Consider the following 18,170-nt stretch of genomic DNA (forward strand, 5'->3'; position numbering starts at 1 on the left):
AAGACTACCTTAAGTGAATTACTCCTAATTTAGATGTGACAATGTACCATATAGCTATGGAATTATAAAAATTTCAGCAATTATAATTATTACTAATAAAAAACATATTTTTTACATATCTTTTTTAAAATAAATAAACAAATATATATATATATATATATATATATATATATATATTAAAATATAAATTTTAGTTTATAATTTATTACTTCATTGTTTTTGAGGATCAGTGTTTTTTTTTTATAAATCAAAAATTGTTATAAAATTCAGTTTTTCTGTTTTTTTTCTTAATATATATCAGTTTTGGAGAGGGGGAAAGATTTTAATTTTTTATTTTTCATCTTTATAATGAACAAAAAATTAATGTAAGATTTGAGTGCGAAATATTTTTAAGTATAGCAATTTTTTTATGAATTTCTGTATTACTGAATTATATAACTGGATTCTTTTTTTTTGTTAATTAACTAGTTTACATCAGCTATGCGTTTGCAGATGCTGTAGATTTTTTTTGTGATACTGTCATTGTGCTGCACAGCTTCCTTTATTCTGTTAATGCTCAATTATTTTGTCATCAACATTTAAAATAAATGGATTTTTTTAGAAAATTACTTTTTTTATACACAACTAGTTGTTCTACTGACATGACTGCATTTATTCAATTTAGCTCCATAATGAAATAGGATTAATAAAACTAAAATTAAAGTAAAATATGGAATTGTTGGTTGTAATTGATCATGGAAGGTTTAGCGAGCACAAAAAATTTATCTTGCTGTATTACATAAAAAGCGCTGTTTTCAAAGTAACTGGCCATCATTGAAATTTAACAATCAAGTATATACTTCCACTAATTCCAATGTTTATTTTCAATAAGGTTGTATGAATCTCACTTCATGGTTTATTGATTAATTAATGCATCTTACTTTAAGATGCCAGATATTTATAGGTTTATAGGTTAAATATTTATTTGATTTAGATCATATTTATGTTTATTGATAATTCATAATGTATGTCAGCATTTATACAATATTTACATTGCATACTTTCTAATTATTTGCATTAGGTTAATATTAATTATATTAAGTTATTTTATGTTTACATACTTATTTAAATATCTTTAATGTTCACTCGTTGAATAATTTAGAAAAATTAACTTAAGAAAATATGTTCTTTAGTAACAGTTTTTTTTTTAATTAAAAGAAGTGGCTATGGGATTCATGCAACCATTAACATATTTTCATTAGAAGCTTATTAAATATGTGAATCTGTTTCTTAATTTTTGAGTGAATCAAGAAAACCTAGAGTAAATTGAATAGTTGTTGGTTTGAGAGTAGTTTTTTTTATGTTTAAAAGACTCAATCAAGAATGTTTTAAGTGTATAGTCTAACTGAAATCAGATATGGGAAAAAATGTTTGTGTAAAACCTTTGGTATTAGGGGAAGGTGCAGGGATCATTGGTTAATGCGATTATTGAGGGTTGTATGTTATGGTAGGTGGTTGTGGTTATAAGAAACCATACGAAAGCGATAGTAAGTTGTGTAAATACATTAATGGAAATATCTGCCAAGGAATTTGCATCAGTGGCATCCTTATAGAGGCCGAACTGATGACTGTGATGTGTTATCAGGTTTAGAGGGTCTAAAAGACAACCTCCTGTAAAGCCCATTAGGACTAGGAACAAAGGCGTGGTGTGGTGATTAGGATTGTTACAAGGCAGGCGTTTTCCTCCAGAATGTAGTCAGAATGTTTATCAAAAGTCATCATGAGGTTAAGTATGTAATATTGTGTAGTGATATAAGGATTGAATAAATAGTGGAAAAGTTAGATGTGTATGTCTAGTCATTGAGGGATTAAAAGTGATCACTTAAATCAAGAAGGTAAATTGAAAGGAAGACCACATGATTACTTAGTTTGTTGTGTAACTTGAGAACACCAATTTCTCCTTTATACTTCTCTTCTTTGTCAATGTCTAAGAAAGATGGGAGGACTATTTGGAAACAGAAGCTTTCATGAAAAAATCATTACTCGTAAATATGTTCTGTGTAATCTAAGAAAATATACTATAAAATTTCATTTAAAAAATCAGAAATGTATTTGTTTGTAATTGTATTATACACACAAACGAACAGAAAACTGTCAAAAGTTAAAAATTATCATTACTTATTTTGTTTTATGAAATAGCTAGGCTAAAGTGTGGGGGTGTACTGTCTTGTTGAAAAATTACAGCAATGTTACTTTCTTTTTCTATTAGGTCTACTTGCAGGTAAACATACAGTTTTTGTGTTCAACTGCTTGCTTCGTCACTTGTTTTGGGCCATCCAGGGAACTTTTTCCCTTCCACGTTGCCAGATTCCTTAAACTGCTCATACCACCATCTAATGCTGTTTTTATGAGGGAGATCATTGCCATAAACACACTGGAAAGTCTTATACAGATTTATTCTTTGCTAACCACAAAACACTGTACTTTCTGCTGAACTGCCACCATTGCAGTGACTGATAGTGGCTAAGAGGTGTGGGCATCGGTTCAAGGTCACAGCCGGTCACGTCTAAAAAAATTTTATATCAATTATTTTGCAGTTCCAATTAATACTTTATCTTAGTTTTATAGGGAGATATATTTTTATCACTGCAGCTTTTTTCTATGAGTTTGTATTAATACTTTTAACTTCTTCTTTTTGAATGATAAGAAAATGTTCCATATAATCTTTCATCAATCAACAATTTTTATTTAAGTATTTTGATATAAATAACTTGAAATTTTTTAAAATTATTTTTTAAGAAAATTTATTATCAGAGGAACCTTCATAGTCATTGTAAAAATATTATCTTTATTTCAATTTTAGTATATTTGCATTTTAAATGTTATTTTCGAATGATACATTTTTTTGTATGTATAATTATTCAGAAACATCACATAATAAATTAATGACATAATTATACAAATAATAATAAGTAATTTATTTTGCACTAATTTTTTTGCTTACTGCTAGTTACCTGGTGGAAAGATGTATTATGCTGTCATGTTCTAAAGTAAAGTGATTATATTTTGTGAAATTGCATGTACAAAATAATGTGTTTATTCTTTTATAATATTTTCTTTTTCATTTAGTATATGTTTTATTTATTTCATATGTCTTCAAATACTTTTGAATTGTAGAGTATGAAGCAATAAGAAAAAGAATTTATATTCCTGGATATGATTTTGCGAGTTAAAGAACCTGAAAAATTAAGTTATCATATTTAGTGTATATCATTAATTTCAGAAGTACATATTTTTAAGTTTAAACAAGAATAACTTTAAAAGCATTACAGAAAACGTGTGTTTATATTTTTTGCCATTCTGTTGAACTCATATTTTATTTTACGGACCTTTACTTTATATATATATATATATATATTAATTTATAAATTAATATATTAACTTTTTGTAGTCCATAATTTAAAAAAAAAAAATAATATATATATATGAAATTTTAAACATAACTTTAATTCATGCAATCATACAAATTATTTATTTATTGTAATTTAGTTAATAATAATTTTATAAATATGTCTAATTTTAAATACATATATTTGAAAATCTTAGAACAAATGAGGCGTTGAGCAGAAAAGTGGCCTAACCCATATTCACTTTTTGCCATAGACTGAGTTTTAAATTTTACATAAAATCCAATTATTTTTTATTCCAACGCCTTAAAAAGAGATTTGAAATTATTTATATACTTCATAATTTTGTTTTGTTATAAAACTATTTTTATAAAAATTTTAGACTTTTACAAAAAAAATCTTTGTCAGTTAGGCCACTTTAATATGCAATATTTTTCCTTTTGAGAAAATTATGTGTGTTGGGCTGTACAAGTGAAAATCAACACATTTAAAAAATATTTGAATATTAATATATTTGTCAATTGCAAAAAACTTCAAAAGTAAAACATTATCACTTTTTATAAACAATATTAATCATTTATTATTACAAAGTCATGGTAAAAAATAAAATAAAAATTTACTTTCACTGACAATTAAGCCAGTGAGTTCAGTGAATTTTTCACAGGTTGTTAGTCGCCCAGATTCATTCAGAATTGGAACGTGTTCAGTTCCAATGTTTGTTGTCCTTTTAGATACATCCACATATAAAAAAGGAACAATGTCGTCATTAGAATACCTAAAATGTATAAGTCATGTTTTTTGTATTTTAACCATTGTATTTTCATCCACTGAATGTTTTTCTTTTCTGCTGTTAATTTAAAAGGATTCTTTTTTCTGCTTTTTTTAATAACCCTAATCCAATTGTCAGGCAAATACGAGGTGCGACAATAAAGTAATGAGACTGATGTGAAAAAAAATGTTGCTTACCGTTTTAGTCATTTTTAGTGGTGTCTCCTTCAAAGTAGTTCCCCTCTGATTGCACACACTTATTCCAGCACTTCTGCCATTGATGGTAACATTTCTGGAACTCCTCTTCTGTAATATCCTCCAAGACCCTCGTCACAGCTTTTTGGATATCTTGTGTTGTTTGAAAATGGTGTCCCTTGACCGCCATTTTGACTCTTGGAAATAGAAAAAAGTCGCACGGAGCGATATCTGGTGAATAAGGTGGCTGGTGTAGTACTGAAATTTGTTTTGAGGTTAAAAATTGCTGTACTGACAGAGCAGTAAGGGATGGCGCATTATCGTGATACAGAATCCAATTATCAGCAATGTTGGCACGGACACAAAGAACTCGTTTACGAAGTCTTCTTAAAATTTCTCTGTAGAAATATTAGTTAACTGTTTGTCCAGGAGGCACCCACTCTTTATGAACAATTCCCTTGGAATCGAAGAAGCACACACGCATGCATTTCACTTTTGACTTTGACATGCAAGCTTTTTTTGGTCTGGGTGATCCCTTTGAGCACCATTGCGAACTTTGGCGTTTTGTCTCTAGATCGTATTGAAAAACCAACCTTCATCACCAGTGATAACACGGCTCAACAAATCTGGATTGATTTCCGTTTGCTCTAACAAATCGGCTGCCACATTTTTCCGTGTTTCTCCCTGTTGTTGTGTGAGATTTTTGGGGACAATTTTTGCACAAATCTTTCTCATACCAAGATTTTCAGTTAATATTAGGCGAACCGTTTCTCGATTGATGTTGAGTTCTTCTGCAATCATTTTCACAGATAATCTTCGATCAGATCGTACGATTTCACGCACCCTGGTCAAGTTGACATCTGTCCGTGAGGTTGATTGTCGTCCACTGCGGTCTTCATCTTCAACATTCGTTCTGCCTTCACTAAAAATTTTATGCCACCGAAAAACTTGAGCTCTTCTCATAACCTCCTCTCCAAAAGCCTTCTGAAGCTTACCATAAGTTGTCGTTGCGTTTTCACCCAATTTAACGCAAAAAGAAATGGCATACCGTTGCGCAATATTTTGCAGTTCATTTCTGTGACGAGAGACACAAACACGTGTTCACTTATTACAGCACAACTCACGACTGAGCAGTTGCATCAATGTGCCGCTTGGACTAGAAGTAGCTTATGGACCAAGGTCAAAGATGGTGTGCCTACACAAGCTGCAGGGTTGCCACATCTTGCAAAGAAAAATCATTCTCATTACTTTATTGTCGCACCTCGTATATATCTCTACAGAATTTCTTCTTTTTTTTTCAGTCCAAAATCCTGATCACAAGGCAGGTAAAGAGTTCCTGAGATCCGTAATTTTATGATGAATTTCTTCAACAGAAAATGTTTCATGAGTTAACAAAATTACACAGTGCAGATATTTTTATATTTCAATTCCGACCACCACATTGGTCAAAGTACGATAAAAGTTTAGGTGTTTGAATAATTTTTAATAAAATTGATAAGAGATGATCCATTTTCTTGAGGCCCTCTTGATGCGTATGTTTCACTCCAGACATTCATATAGCTACCATTATTTTCATGATTATGGATTATGGGTTGCAAACCAGTAAGTCCATAGTTGTTTCTTGTAATACCTTACTCCACAGATAAAACCGGAGTTGGAAGTGTTTTCATGAAATTGAAAGCTGTTACAGTAGTATCATAAGGACATTTCTGTACATCTGCTTTCATTTTACTACTTGCAGAGTCAGCTTTCAACAAATGTAGCTTAATACAGAGATGTAGTTAATGGAGATAAATTCTTCTCCAGATATTTTTAATTTGATGTCAAATCAGTCACACTTTCTGCAAGAGTCCCTCAGTGAAGGATGAAAGAACAGGTTAAATTTTGTATTAAAAATTCTTCTAAATCAAAAAGTCTGACTGATTCTGACTCTCCATATTCATCACGATACAAATTGTACATTATAAGTTTAAGTCCAGAGAGAGATTTTTTTGTTCGATTTTTCGACCTGCTATAATGACTTATATGCAGGGAATTTAGAAATAAAATCTACCGCTTTTTTTCAAGGTGTTATCGTGACTGTAATTTTTGATGCCCTCTTTTATAAATTGGAGGGAGTGATCCCTCAGGTTTACCACATAATTCCCTTGCCATCAGATACTTGAAATGTATCCTTTAAATATTTTTTACACTCTTTCCTCTCTATCCCATTTTCATTTGGTATATTATAAATTCTAGTAAACTGACGTTTACTGCTCATCTTCTTTGTATTGGTTCTTTGTTTTATAGAACTTTTGCCATGAAACATATATAAGATGTCTGAAAATTAAAATCGCCATTGCTATAAAAGTTTTCAAAAACCTTTATTTTTTCTGATCCTCAGAGATTATATTATGGCATTTAAGAGGACACGGACAATTTTTGTATTTGAATGTTTTATTAGGTATAATTTTACCTTTAGAAGTATTATAATTCTTTCCTAGATTTCTTAAAGTTTTGTTAATATCCTTCTTCTATAATTTTCCTCCTTAAATGCTTCCTACTATTTCGTTTACTTTCAGTTTTTACATTATCAATACTGGAGGTTGATGCCACAGCAGCATTGTGATCTAAGATAGCACATGATGGATGAGCCCCATCTTCAGTTCTTCAAGGAGAATTAGAAATATTTTGGATCTTACCTTGCTTTACAAATTTTCTTTTTGTTAGAGGACTTTCATACTTTTCTGAACTGAAATCACTCTCCTCTGAAGGACTGTACGATGAAGATAAGTGCAGGTTATTTAAAATGTCAGGCTCATCTGTTGATGACTGTTTTCTTGTAATTCCAAAAATAACCATGTAAAATAAGTGTGTAAATTCAATATACAAAAATTATTATAAAGTTTCTTTAAGTGACATTTTGCTACTTAATGCATTACAGCAATCAGTTATGGTTTATGGAATTTGTTTGATGATAAATATCAATTGCGTTTTTAGTAACCTATGCTTTAAGGTGCCTGAAAATAATGATTATTTATTATTTTATTATAATGCTATTTTACTGTCATATCAAGAAAATTGTGAAAAAAATATTAAATACTTGTTTTTTGTATGTAATTGATGAAAATTAATGAAATATTTTTGTGAACTGCTAAATTTAAAGCTAGGCAAATGAAAAAAAATGCCCAGATGTACAAGTGTAGGTAAGAAAGATTACCTGGGTAGGATTACAGATATATCAGTTTAATTAATAAAACTATATACATCACACGAGAAAATTTAATTTGCTAAAAACATTTTCCATGAAATAATTACATATAGAAATTAATATTGTAATATTTGAAACAGTATTGTTCAGTATTTGCAGCTTTATTTTTTAAAAAAAGTTTGACATTATAAAACTAAAACTAATACAAGGCTCAGTGGTTTCCTAAGATATCTGATTCTGTTGTATAGTATAATAACTAAAATAGGTAACTATTAAATACAAAGTTTCTTACTTTCATACATAGTGTGAATTTAAGATGTAATATTTGTCAAATGTGATTCAAATTTCTGCAGTCATAACAATGAGATAACAGTAATTACAAAAGAAGTAATAATGGCTTAACCCACAGTTTTAGAGGGTAGGTAAAAATGCCAGTTCCAATGAAATGAAAACAGCTCTAGTAGCAATGATTACCAACTCATCAGCAATAAAGATTAGGCCACTTTTTCTACCAAAACTTGTATAAAAATAGGTATACAAAAACAGAAAATCAGCACCTTATGTTGAAAAATGTTAAAAGGTGTCAGGCCACTACAAGGGGTAAGATCACACTAAACAGTGTACATTGAGCTGTAAATACAACATTTGGCCAAAGTGTGGGCTAGGCCACTTTTTTGCTTAGTGCCTCAAATGTAATATTAACATATATAGTTTTAATATTTTTATCTGTTTTTTAATTTAAAGCTGTTTATATATATATATATATATATATGATATATATGATAAAGAGCTGTTGAATTTTTCTTTTTTTTTCTTTTAACTGAAAGTGGTAGGATTTTATTTTAGTGGCTTAAAGTTAATTTATTATATAAAAGAATAAAAAAAGTTTATAAAAGTACTCTTGAAATGAAAAAAACAAAATAGATAACAAAATATGGCTGCTAATTTTTATTTTATTTATTTATTTAATTTTAATTATTACTTATAGATTCAGTTAGATTCTAACTTAATCTTTTTTAAAACTTTTGTCCATTAATTGTTGAAGCCTGTTTATCATCAGGAATAATTTCTTTGCCTAAATGATATTTATTTTTTAACATAATCCTTTCATAATCCAAATATATTAATTCTCTCTATTGATGTTCTAAACAGTATAATAGCCTTTTATATTATACTTTTCATGTACATAGCCTTTATACTATTCGTATAAATTCCAAATCTGTAAAATAATCGTTCACAGGACATATCTTCTGTTTCTCTGGTACTAGAAAAGATTTTTCTTCTAAGTCATTTTTTTGCACTTCAAAATTCAGTTGATTTATTTTGGCCATAACAGTTTTTAGTATATGATGAATGAGGAATTTTCTTCTTTGGAGCATGCGATATCACTTGATTTCATTTCCCAATGCCTGCACTAAATTTGCATAGTATGGCATATACTTGCTAAATAATTATTTGCCTTTATACCCTGTTTATTTCAAAACACCTTGGCCAAATTTTTTTCTGTAGATGATGCTAATATTGTCTTTTTCAGAGCAGATTATGTCTTTTTCCATTATTTCAACTTTTCCTTTGTCTCAGGGTTTGGCAGCGAGTCCATGTTTTGATGGCAGGCCAGATGGGATAAGGCAGAGGGCTGATGGTATGGTCTCTTTCCAGATATTGTTAGTTTGAAGGGCACCTCTTGGGTAAACCTGAACAAGTATGTGACGCAATATCATTCTGGGCACGGTGCTTGTAGGGACAGGCTGCAGCAGAGATTTGGCCTGGTGGACTCAGGAATGTGTTCGCAGTGTGGACAGTTAGATGACATTCATCATGTTTTGTATGAATGCTCCAAGTACGAGTTGATGCGCACGTAGACTACTTGTCGGGTTGATATTATTGGGTTGGCGTAAGATCTCCATCTTAATTGGCAAAACCAGGTCGAATGGGTCATGATGGAGAACTTCATAAATTACTTGACAAAAGAAAGGATTGCTGAGGGGATCTAGATGCCGCTTGAGCTTTCCCGCTTTATTTATGTTGTGTTATGTTTTTGTTGTTGTTTTCTTATTCTTTGTTTTACATAACTCAACGCTTTACCTTTTGGGTAGGTAGTGGATTTCAATAACTTCATTTTGTATTCTGTCTTGTTTGAGACTTAGTTTAGATGTGTTTTTTTTTCTTGAGAGTTCTTAATAATAGTAGTATACCGTCACCGGGAATGTCACATGTGACATTCGCATTGGTAGCATCCTGACTGAGGCAAGAACAGGGCTGAAAAGTGCCTTTTGCCGAAGTTTTGAAGATGATCTCCAGTAAAGCCCATATGGGCTAAGTACAGAGGTATGGTGACTGAAACTGCCACATGGAGGGTGTCTTCCCCTATGGGGTCAGGATGTCTTAGGGGTTTAATGTTGGATCCAGATCTCATTAACACTCTTTCCCAATGATTTAATTTAAAAGTTCTTCAGCTTTGTAAAAAATTAAAGAGTTGTTTGTATAAACATATATTTTACTGTATTAAAGTAAAATATATTATATTTTACTTTACAACATTTTTATTCATTTAAGTTTAATAATTTTTTTTTCTTGATAATAGAATTCAAAAGTAGAAATTATTTCCAATAAATGCTAATATGCTCTATTTTTATTATAAGGTATTGTGTGGTACCTGGATTATCAGTGTGCAGTTTGGTGGTGGTTATAATCTTTATTTTACAACTTATATTTCTGGATGCTTGGTCTTAAATATTCCAAGTGAACTACAACCTGAATCCATCTTGCCAAAAATCTTCTAATAAAGATTTTACAAATATATCTAAAAATTACAGAATCATCTGTTATCCCTAAGGGTCTGCGAGTATCATTCTGAAACTAGAATAACATGAACTACAGATGTAACAGTTTTTAAAGCTGGAATTATATTTAGTTGATCTGTTCCCAGTTATTTAAATTAAACAATGCTGCATATAATTTCCATTTGAATGAGTTGCTGTGTGTATGGTGTTAGAATTTGTCGATGACTTAAATGAATAAACTGAAAACAATTGCATAATTTAATTTATCTAAGTGCAAGTAATAACTTGTATAGCATCATCATTGCTTGAAAAATTGAGTTATGAAAAATATACTGACCAAACTTGTTTTCTAAAACAGTGTAAATATGGTTAATATTTTTAACTAAATTTGGATACAGGAGTTTAATTTTTTAAATATTAAAAAAAATTGAATATATATAATTTAACTTGATCCACCTAAATACAGAATTAAAGTAAAATGACACTTGCCTTATTTTTTCATAATGTCTACAGTAGTACTTTCATGGCAACCCACATCTACAGTTGTAGTTCTTCTTTATAAAATGTTTATTATCAAATTACATATTAAACTCAAAATGATAATTAAAATATATAATATATAAAATTTTTTTAAATTAAATTGTGGTTGGTATTAACATACCAACCATATTTTAATTTTAACCAACTAATAATGAGAATTCCTCGAATGTACTATTGGTGCATAAATGAAAAAAGAAGAATAATAAGGTAAGAAATCTTATTTTATTCTGTACTGTTGTGGGTTATACTGAATTTTAGTTTTGCTTTTAATCAATTAGTACATTATATATATATATATATTAATATATATATATATACACTTTATTTATTGTAGTACCATGTTTTGTTATTGTTTGTAACTCAAGATATTAAAGCTTTTGAAAAATAAAGATTTTTGTAATGCAAGCTCATTGATAAACTTAATTTGGTAATTAAGGTTCTTAGTGAAAAAAAACCACTCATTGTTTTATTTTGAACACTTTTGAGCATTGTGTTATTGCAACTGGTTTTATAATTTGTTTTACTTAGCATGTGACACAGCTTATTTTTTTTGCTAGATCAACTAGCATATTCATTGTATATGTTAGCATATAAGTTGCTTTTCAAGCAATAATTTAAACATTTCACTTGCCTAAAAGATTTGATTTCCATTGATCTGTTTTTAACATTATATTTTTTGTGATGTTACCGTTTTCAGGAACTCCAAACTTTGGACAGTACTTAGAAAACTAAAATGGAATGGGATAATAAAAATTACCTAAGCCAATGATTTACATGTTTTTTTGTTATTATTAATCTGAATATTTTTATTGTATTGAGTAACCAACAATTTTATTTCGATGTTACGATTAAGTATGTTATGATTATAACACTAGCAAGAAATTAGTGTGTTAATTTGAAATTTGCTATTTAGTTACCTAAAGTTTGGCTGTGTGTAAAATTTAGTAAGTGATGTTTTGTATTTAATATATAAAAAAATATTTGTAGAATTATGTATAATATTTTTTTAAATAATTGAAATTTATTTTATTCAAAGTTAATTTTTCTACTTTTTTCTTTTGTTTTTATATAAATAACAAACACTCGTACCAGTGTGAAGAAAAACAAAAATAAACTTTAAAAATTTTAGTCAGTGTTGTGAATTTTTAGTGTTTAGAATTAATATAAAAAGAAACAAAGTGTGTAGAACATTAAGTTGACAATAAATATCACAATGTGTTATTTGCATACTTAAAATACATATATGTTATAGAATATTGTTTACTTTATGTGATTTTATTTCAAGTTGTTTATTCCATGAAATAGATCTGGGGATTGTTTTACAAATTTTGATAATTTTACTGAAATTTAAAATTATGAAAATCTTAGTAAAGTTAGTTTCATACAGGTAAAGAGAATGGATAAAGACTATTGGGAAACTGAGCTTATTAGCTAAATTGACTATACATTGATCAATACCTATCAGTCAGTGTGTAGTGATATAACCAAGGTATATTAATGTAATTAAAGGCTTAATTGCTTGCTTCCAAATGAGTGAAATATTCCTAATAATGCTTGCTTACCACCTTGTATCAAACTGCAACAAGATTCTGAAAATTTTCCAAATATTAAAATTTCCCCAAAATACTTAAAATTTGAAATGTTTTTACTTGTAAAAATATCCTTGCAAAAACACAGCTTTTTTTTACTTCATCCAAAAAGTTGTTGAAATTTGCTGTGGGTATAAAGAAATTGTATAACCCCCAACATAAACATTCTAACTGTTAAGTCCTATTTCTCAGCCATTTATTGTACAAAGTTTACGTAGTAGGGAATATGTAATTTGAAATAAGACTAAAAAATAGCTTCTACTTAATAGAACTCATTTTTTTTTCAATTTAATATAAAGATTTCCATATGAAGAACAGTGGGGGTACTAAAGTTTAGTAAAAAGTAGGAGAGGTAATTTTTGCCATATTGAATTTTTGTTGTAAGTGGTTTTTGTTTGTGTTATAAGTGGTCATAGAAATAAATTGAGCTTTGGTATGAGGAAAATTAAGTTATTTAAAATTCCAAAAGTTAGGTCATCAGAAAGAGGGGGTAGGTATTCAACATTAGTTATAAATAGTTTTCACTTCAATCTCAAATTATTCCATTGACCAAAAAAGTGGAAATTTAGCACAAACATTTGGCTCATACATCACAGTTTTGATCAGATTTTTTTACCCTGTCGAACAAAGGGGCATCACGGGACTCATATTTTTTTCTCCTCAACAGGATATTCTGTAATTTGTTAGCCAAACTTACAGGACTGATCCAGGATATCAAAGTAAACAAAAAGTTTCATGTGAACAAATCCCCTTTCTTGCACTTCATTTTCCCTCTGCCTGTCTGGACCCTCCCTCCACTGACAATAGCTATACAGGATGTCCTGGGGAGGTGCTTGCCAAACTTAAGGGACTAATATAAGGTATCAAAATAAATTAAAAAATTCATGTAGATAAGTGTCCTATGTTGATTTATTTTTTCTTTGTTCGCTATTTTGTGTTTTTACATTAAAAATTTATATCTAAAGAACAGATTGAAATATAATTAAATTTTGTATTATATACTCAACAACATCTACAAAATAAATAAGTTGAAAATTTTACCTTAAAAATTCCAAAATGGAATGGATATTAAAATTGTTTAATTATTAATCTGTAAATATTAGTAGCTCAGTAAATATTAGTTTTATTTCATAAAGGTAAAGCCTTTCATTGTGAACAAAATGACACCTCATTAATTCAAATCAATTTATAACAGTCAACATTAGAACTGAATTTGTTAAACAGGAATGCAAAAATTAGGTATGAAAACAGGCTTAAAGTTGTTAAGTTGAATAATCTCCAAGCAGGTAAGGTGCTACACGATTTTAAATTTATCAGTTTTCTTTTAACATCATTAAACAGATCTTACATTGTCACGTGAAATTTAATTAAAATGTTTTCTTATAAAGGAACTAAGTAAGGAATATTAATTTTTATGTTAAGTAATGCTGCTACATTTGGTACCAATTAGTAAAGTATTCCTAGAACTTCTAAGAACATTCTGTAGAAACTGATGTTTAGTAAATTGTCTAAAATTGTTTCCTATTTGTATTTCATAATTGAATTGATTTTAAGTTAAAAGTCATCAATATTTGAAAACCAATGATATATTTGAAATAAAGGTCAAAGCTGAGAAAGTTATGCAACCATTTTACTGGTGTTTTTTATGAAGTTTTTTTTAATATCTCAAAGTGTTAATCTGAAAATAATGCACATTTATTATATGTATCTGAATGTGCAATTTAGTTAAAATATAAGTGGAGTAAAATATTGACATAACTTACTGAAATTGATAAATTTCAGACAAATACATTTGATAATAATCATTAAAAATTTTCAATTTATATCTAGTTATGTTTATGACTAAATATGTTTAGGAAACATGTAAAAGTTATGTTTCCTGATTCTGACAGGAAACATAACTGATGTTCTGTTATGTTTCCCATTAGTCATTCATAGAAAATATAAAAACTAAAGATGTATGAAAATGTATATTCTTTAACACAGAAAATATCTTTGAAAATTATGTACAAAAGAAAAAAAAGTTAAAATACGTGGAAAACTACATTCATCACCAGAAAAAAGGTCTGGAAACACTTAACAATTCCTACATATCAAAGATCTAAGATCTGATTTCAAATCATATTTGAGAGTAGATCTGATAAGATTTTTTATTACTTACACCAACATCTTTGTCATATGAAGTACCATTATTACATTTTATACACATACAGCAGATTTCAGTAATTGATTTATAAACAGTCCATATACGAGAAGAGAATAGTGATGGTTTTAATAGGTAACACAATCATCATTGTTGTTTCAAACTAAACTTTGCTCAACTGTAATTATACCATTTGTTTTGATTCTTATTGTCTTATAGACAATATTGAATTCCTTTGAATTTGTGTAACTTGATGAAATTTTGATCTGGTGAAATTGTTTTCCAGAAGAGCCTAGTTCTTCATCATATTTTGATTTTTTTTTTTTTAAATATAAACTCATTCATTTATCAGTAGGTTCACTGTAAAATTTTTTTAATTCAGAAAAGTGAAAATTTGATCTTGGATATTGAAGTCTAACTGCAGTCAGACCTAACATGAAGAACTTGTGGAAGGACTAGTCATCATTCCCGAGTAAAATGAGCATCCCATATATCAGAGTAACAAAAGTAAAATGTGAAGTAAAGTTTCTCTTATCATTTTCACTGAGCCAAATATGGTGTTGTGATCAGCATGCACAGCTCTTCAAATTCTCTTGATTTTAAGCTGTATGAAAAACCACTTTAACTTTGTTCATTGCAAGTACTGGCTGTTAAAGGAAAACATTTGTTATCAAAGAAGAGCAACCCTGATTAGTGTTATGGCTGTAAAAAAAAAAGAGTCTGGTTTAGATAGTATAAAGCAACTATTCATATTTATTTTAAATTATTAATTTTGATTTATTTCCTCTAAGAGTTGTTTTGTTATTATTTTTTATTTTTATTTATACAGTTATTTCTCTTAATTTATTCAAAGTATTATATTTCAGGAAAACATTCTGTAAATTAGGAGTATGTTGAATAGAAATTTAGGGGAGTCTATAATTTGGTGTAACCATACATAAAGAATCAAAAAATGCATGCTGCGCGGAAAAATTTATTTGTAGAAAGTTCTTAAAAAAATACATTAAGTAATATACTGTTAGTGAGGATTTTTTAAATAATATCATGTTTATAATTTACACTTGTGAATGGAAAGGAGATTTCCAAACAACCTAAAAATTGACTTGGACCTAATTATGTTAAGAAATAAAATTATTTCTCTAATGGAACCCAAAAAAGGGTTTTTTAAATTCAACATACTTGAAATTGATTTTCTTTCATACAAAAAGATTAGATTTAATTACTTTGTTGCAACAACGTAATTATATAATGTGCAAATTAATTGAGACAAAGTAAAAAAAAAACCACTTTTAAAAAACTGTGCTTTTATTCATTCTATGGCTTTATATACACTAATAAATACATGTACTAGTATGAAGTATGTCCTCATTTAGCAGAAATAACCTCTTGAAGACGTTCTGGCATTGACGCCACTAGATTAGTGCATATATTCCTCATCATTTTTGAACCACACTTTTACAGCATTAGTTATCGCACGTTCTTTTATCGTTCAGTCTATCTTACTGAAATGTCTCTTCAAAATATTCCACAAGTTTTTAATGAGATTTAAGTATGGTGAATTTTCAGGCCAATCAAGCACATTAATTTGATTTTCCAGCATGAAAATCTTGACTGATTTTGATTTATGACAAGGGGCAAAGTTATGTCGAAATGCCCTGTTAAAAGTTTGCATGAATGGAACAATCCTACATTGTAATGTTTCTATGTACGTGGTTGAATTCATCATACCTTGAACAGAACTAAGCTTTCAATGCCATTTGTCATGAAAAAACCAAAAACATCTGTTTCAAAGGGTGTTTTACAGTTTGTTGGACATGCTCAGGAATCAAAGGTTCACAGCCACCTCAGCTCATCTCACAACAGTTGCTTTGTAACCCTGCAAAAATGAATGAGTTTTATCACTAAAAATTACTTTCTTCCAGTCTTCAGGAATCTGTGATTTATATTTTTGGGGCCATACTAAACATTTTTTCTTAATTTTAGGAATTAAAAATTGTATTTTTGTTGGTCTTCTTGCCTTCTGACCAGCTTCCAGAAGTCTATGGCCTACAGTTGAACAACTAACATCAAAACCAGTTGCCAATAAATTTCTTTTAAGGTCTGAATTTGTTTTCCTTGGATTAATTTTACTATTTCTTATTAAAATTTTATCAATTCTTATTGTAGTTTTCTGTTTTCACCCACATTTTGCTCTCCATTTTGGAGATGATCCAGATTCTTTGAATGTTTGAATTCTTTATACACTTGATTTGCCTACGCTGACTACAGAAGCGCTATTTCTCACTGTCATATAAGTGTGATCTTTAAGAGCATTAATTTTTGCATGCTTCCTCAGAGTAATATCCATTTTTAAACACACAAAAGCAACACGTATTACACAGAGCGCAAAAACCAACATCCACCTGCCACACTCAATGGCTCAACTGAAGCTAAGGTGGAACTGACTTTCACTTTAAAACCAGTCAGGCTGCTTTCTTATTGTCAAGGTCGAACAGTTACACCACGTTAAGGCAGATAAAACCAGTTTTAGACATAACTAGCAATCACATAAAATTTAGAGAAAAAAATAGCTTGTCCCAATTAATTTTCACAGTACAGTATAGTATGTGTTAAAAATGTCATAACATCAGGTAAATATTTAATGTCGCCGCTTGACCTTTACAACAATTATGTTAATTCTTATAATTGAAATGATTTTTCTATGTAACGTATGTCCACGTATAATTCAAGAATACCTGAATTAATTATGTATCTTTTGTCAAAAAATTAGTTATCTTTTATCAAAAGGTCACATAATTATTTGTAATTTTAATGTTGATTAATGAAATTAAACATGTGCTCCACAGAATAATAATTTTATCATATTTCATTACAAATAAGTATTAAAACCCTATTTTGTTTTTCCATGAATAGTGCAAATGCTTTTTCATACAAGAATATGGTAACAAGATTTATACAATAAAATCTCTGATTGAAGAAAATTTTATCTATACGTAAATTATATCTCATTTTTGTAGTAAAACCAAAAATTATTTCTACCCAGTAGTTTCCATGTCAGTGAAAAAAAAATTATGAGTTTTTGGACATTTTCAGCTTGTTTTATGGAAGTACATAGTTAACTGGTTTATTAATTTTAAATATCCTAACTTGATTAGATTAAATGAGTGTTTCCAGTTACCGATAGCTATTAAATACAATTTGTATTTCGATCTTATATTAATTGATCCATAAATATTTAATAACATTACTTTATAATTTTTTTTTATAACTACTACAGAAAATGTTTTACATTAAAAAATATATTAAAACTTCCAAAGGTTATTATATTAAAGAAAGTTGATGTTTAATTAAAATATACTATTCATTCAGTAAGGTTATCTGAAAGTAAATTTGTAATGCCATTTCTCTTATTTGATATAGACAGTATTTCATTTTATTTTAAATAAAACATTTTATGTCATCAGTAATCAATAAATTCATTAATTCAGAGATAAAAGTAAAAACCAAACAGATTTACTTGCTTTTTAGAGGTGTAGAAAATATCTCCTGAGGGTTTGATGTTTGATATATATGTAT

At 28.8% G+C, this 18,170-nt stretch overlaps 1 protein-coding gene across 4 annotated transcripts in view; it reads left to right on the forward strand.

The window, feature by feature from the left end:
- Nucleotides 1–18,170, forward strand: part of LOC142324897 (solute carrier family 25 member 44) — a 51,402-nt gene that overhangs the window by 30,066 nt on the left and 3,166 nt on the right. For 2 of the 4 annotated variants that reach the window (XM_075366009.1, XM_075366007.1), the window contains exon 6: nucleotides 11,560–12,116. The exons of 1 other annotated variant lie outside the window; for it this stretch is intronic. Coding sequence is in view for 2 of the 3 variants with exons in the window: in XM_075366007.1 (XP_075222122.1) it covers nucleotides 11,560–11,586 (27 nt within the window). In the remaining variant the exon portion in view is untranslated. Of the gene's footprint in view, nucleotides 1–9,120; nucleotides 12,117–18,170 lie in introns of those variants that run through there. One more of the 4 variants, XM_075366005.1, reaches the window with a different exon arrangement.

This window comes from Lycorma delicatula, chromosome 5, assembly GCF_047948215.1.
Source record: "Lycorma delicatula isolate Av1 chromosome 5, ASM4794821v1, whole genome shotgun sequence".
Classification (NCBI taxonomy): domain Eukaryota; kingdom Metazoa; phylum Arthropoda; class Insecta; order Hemiptera; family Fulgoridae; genus Lycorma; species Lycorma delicatula.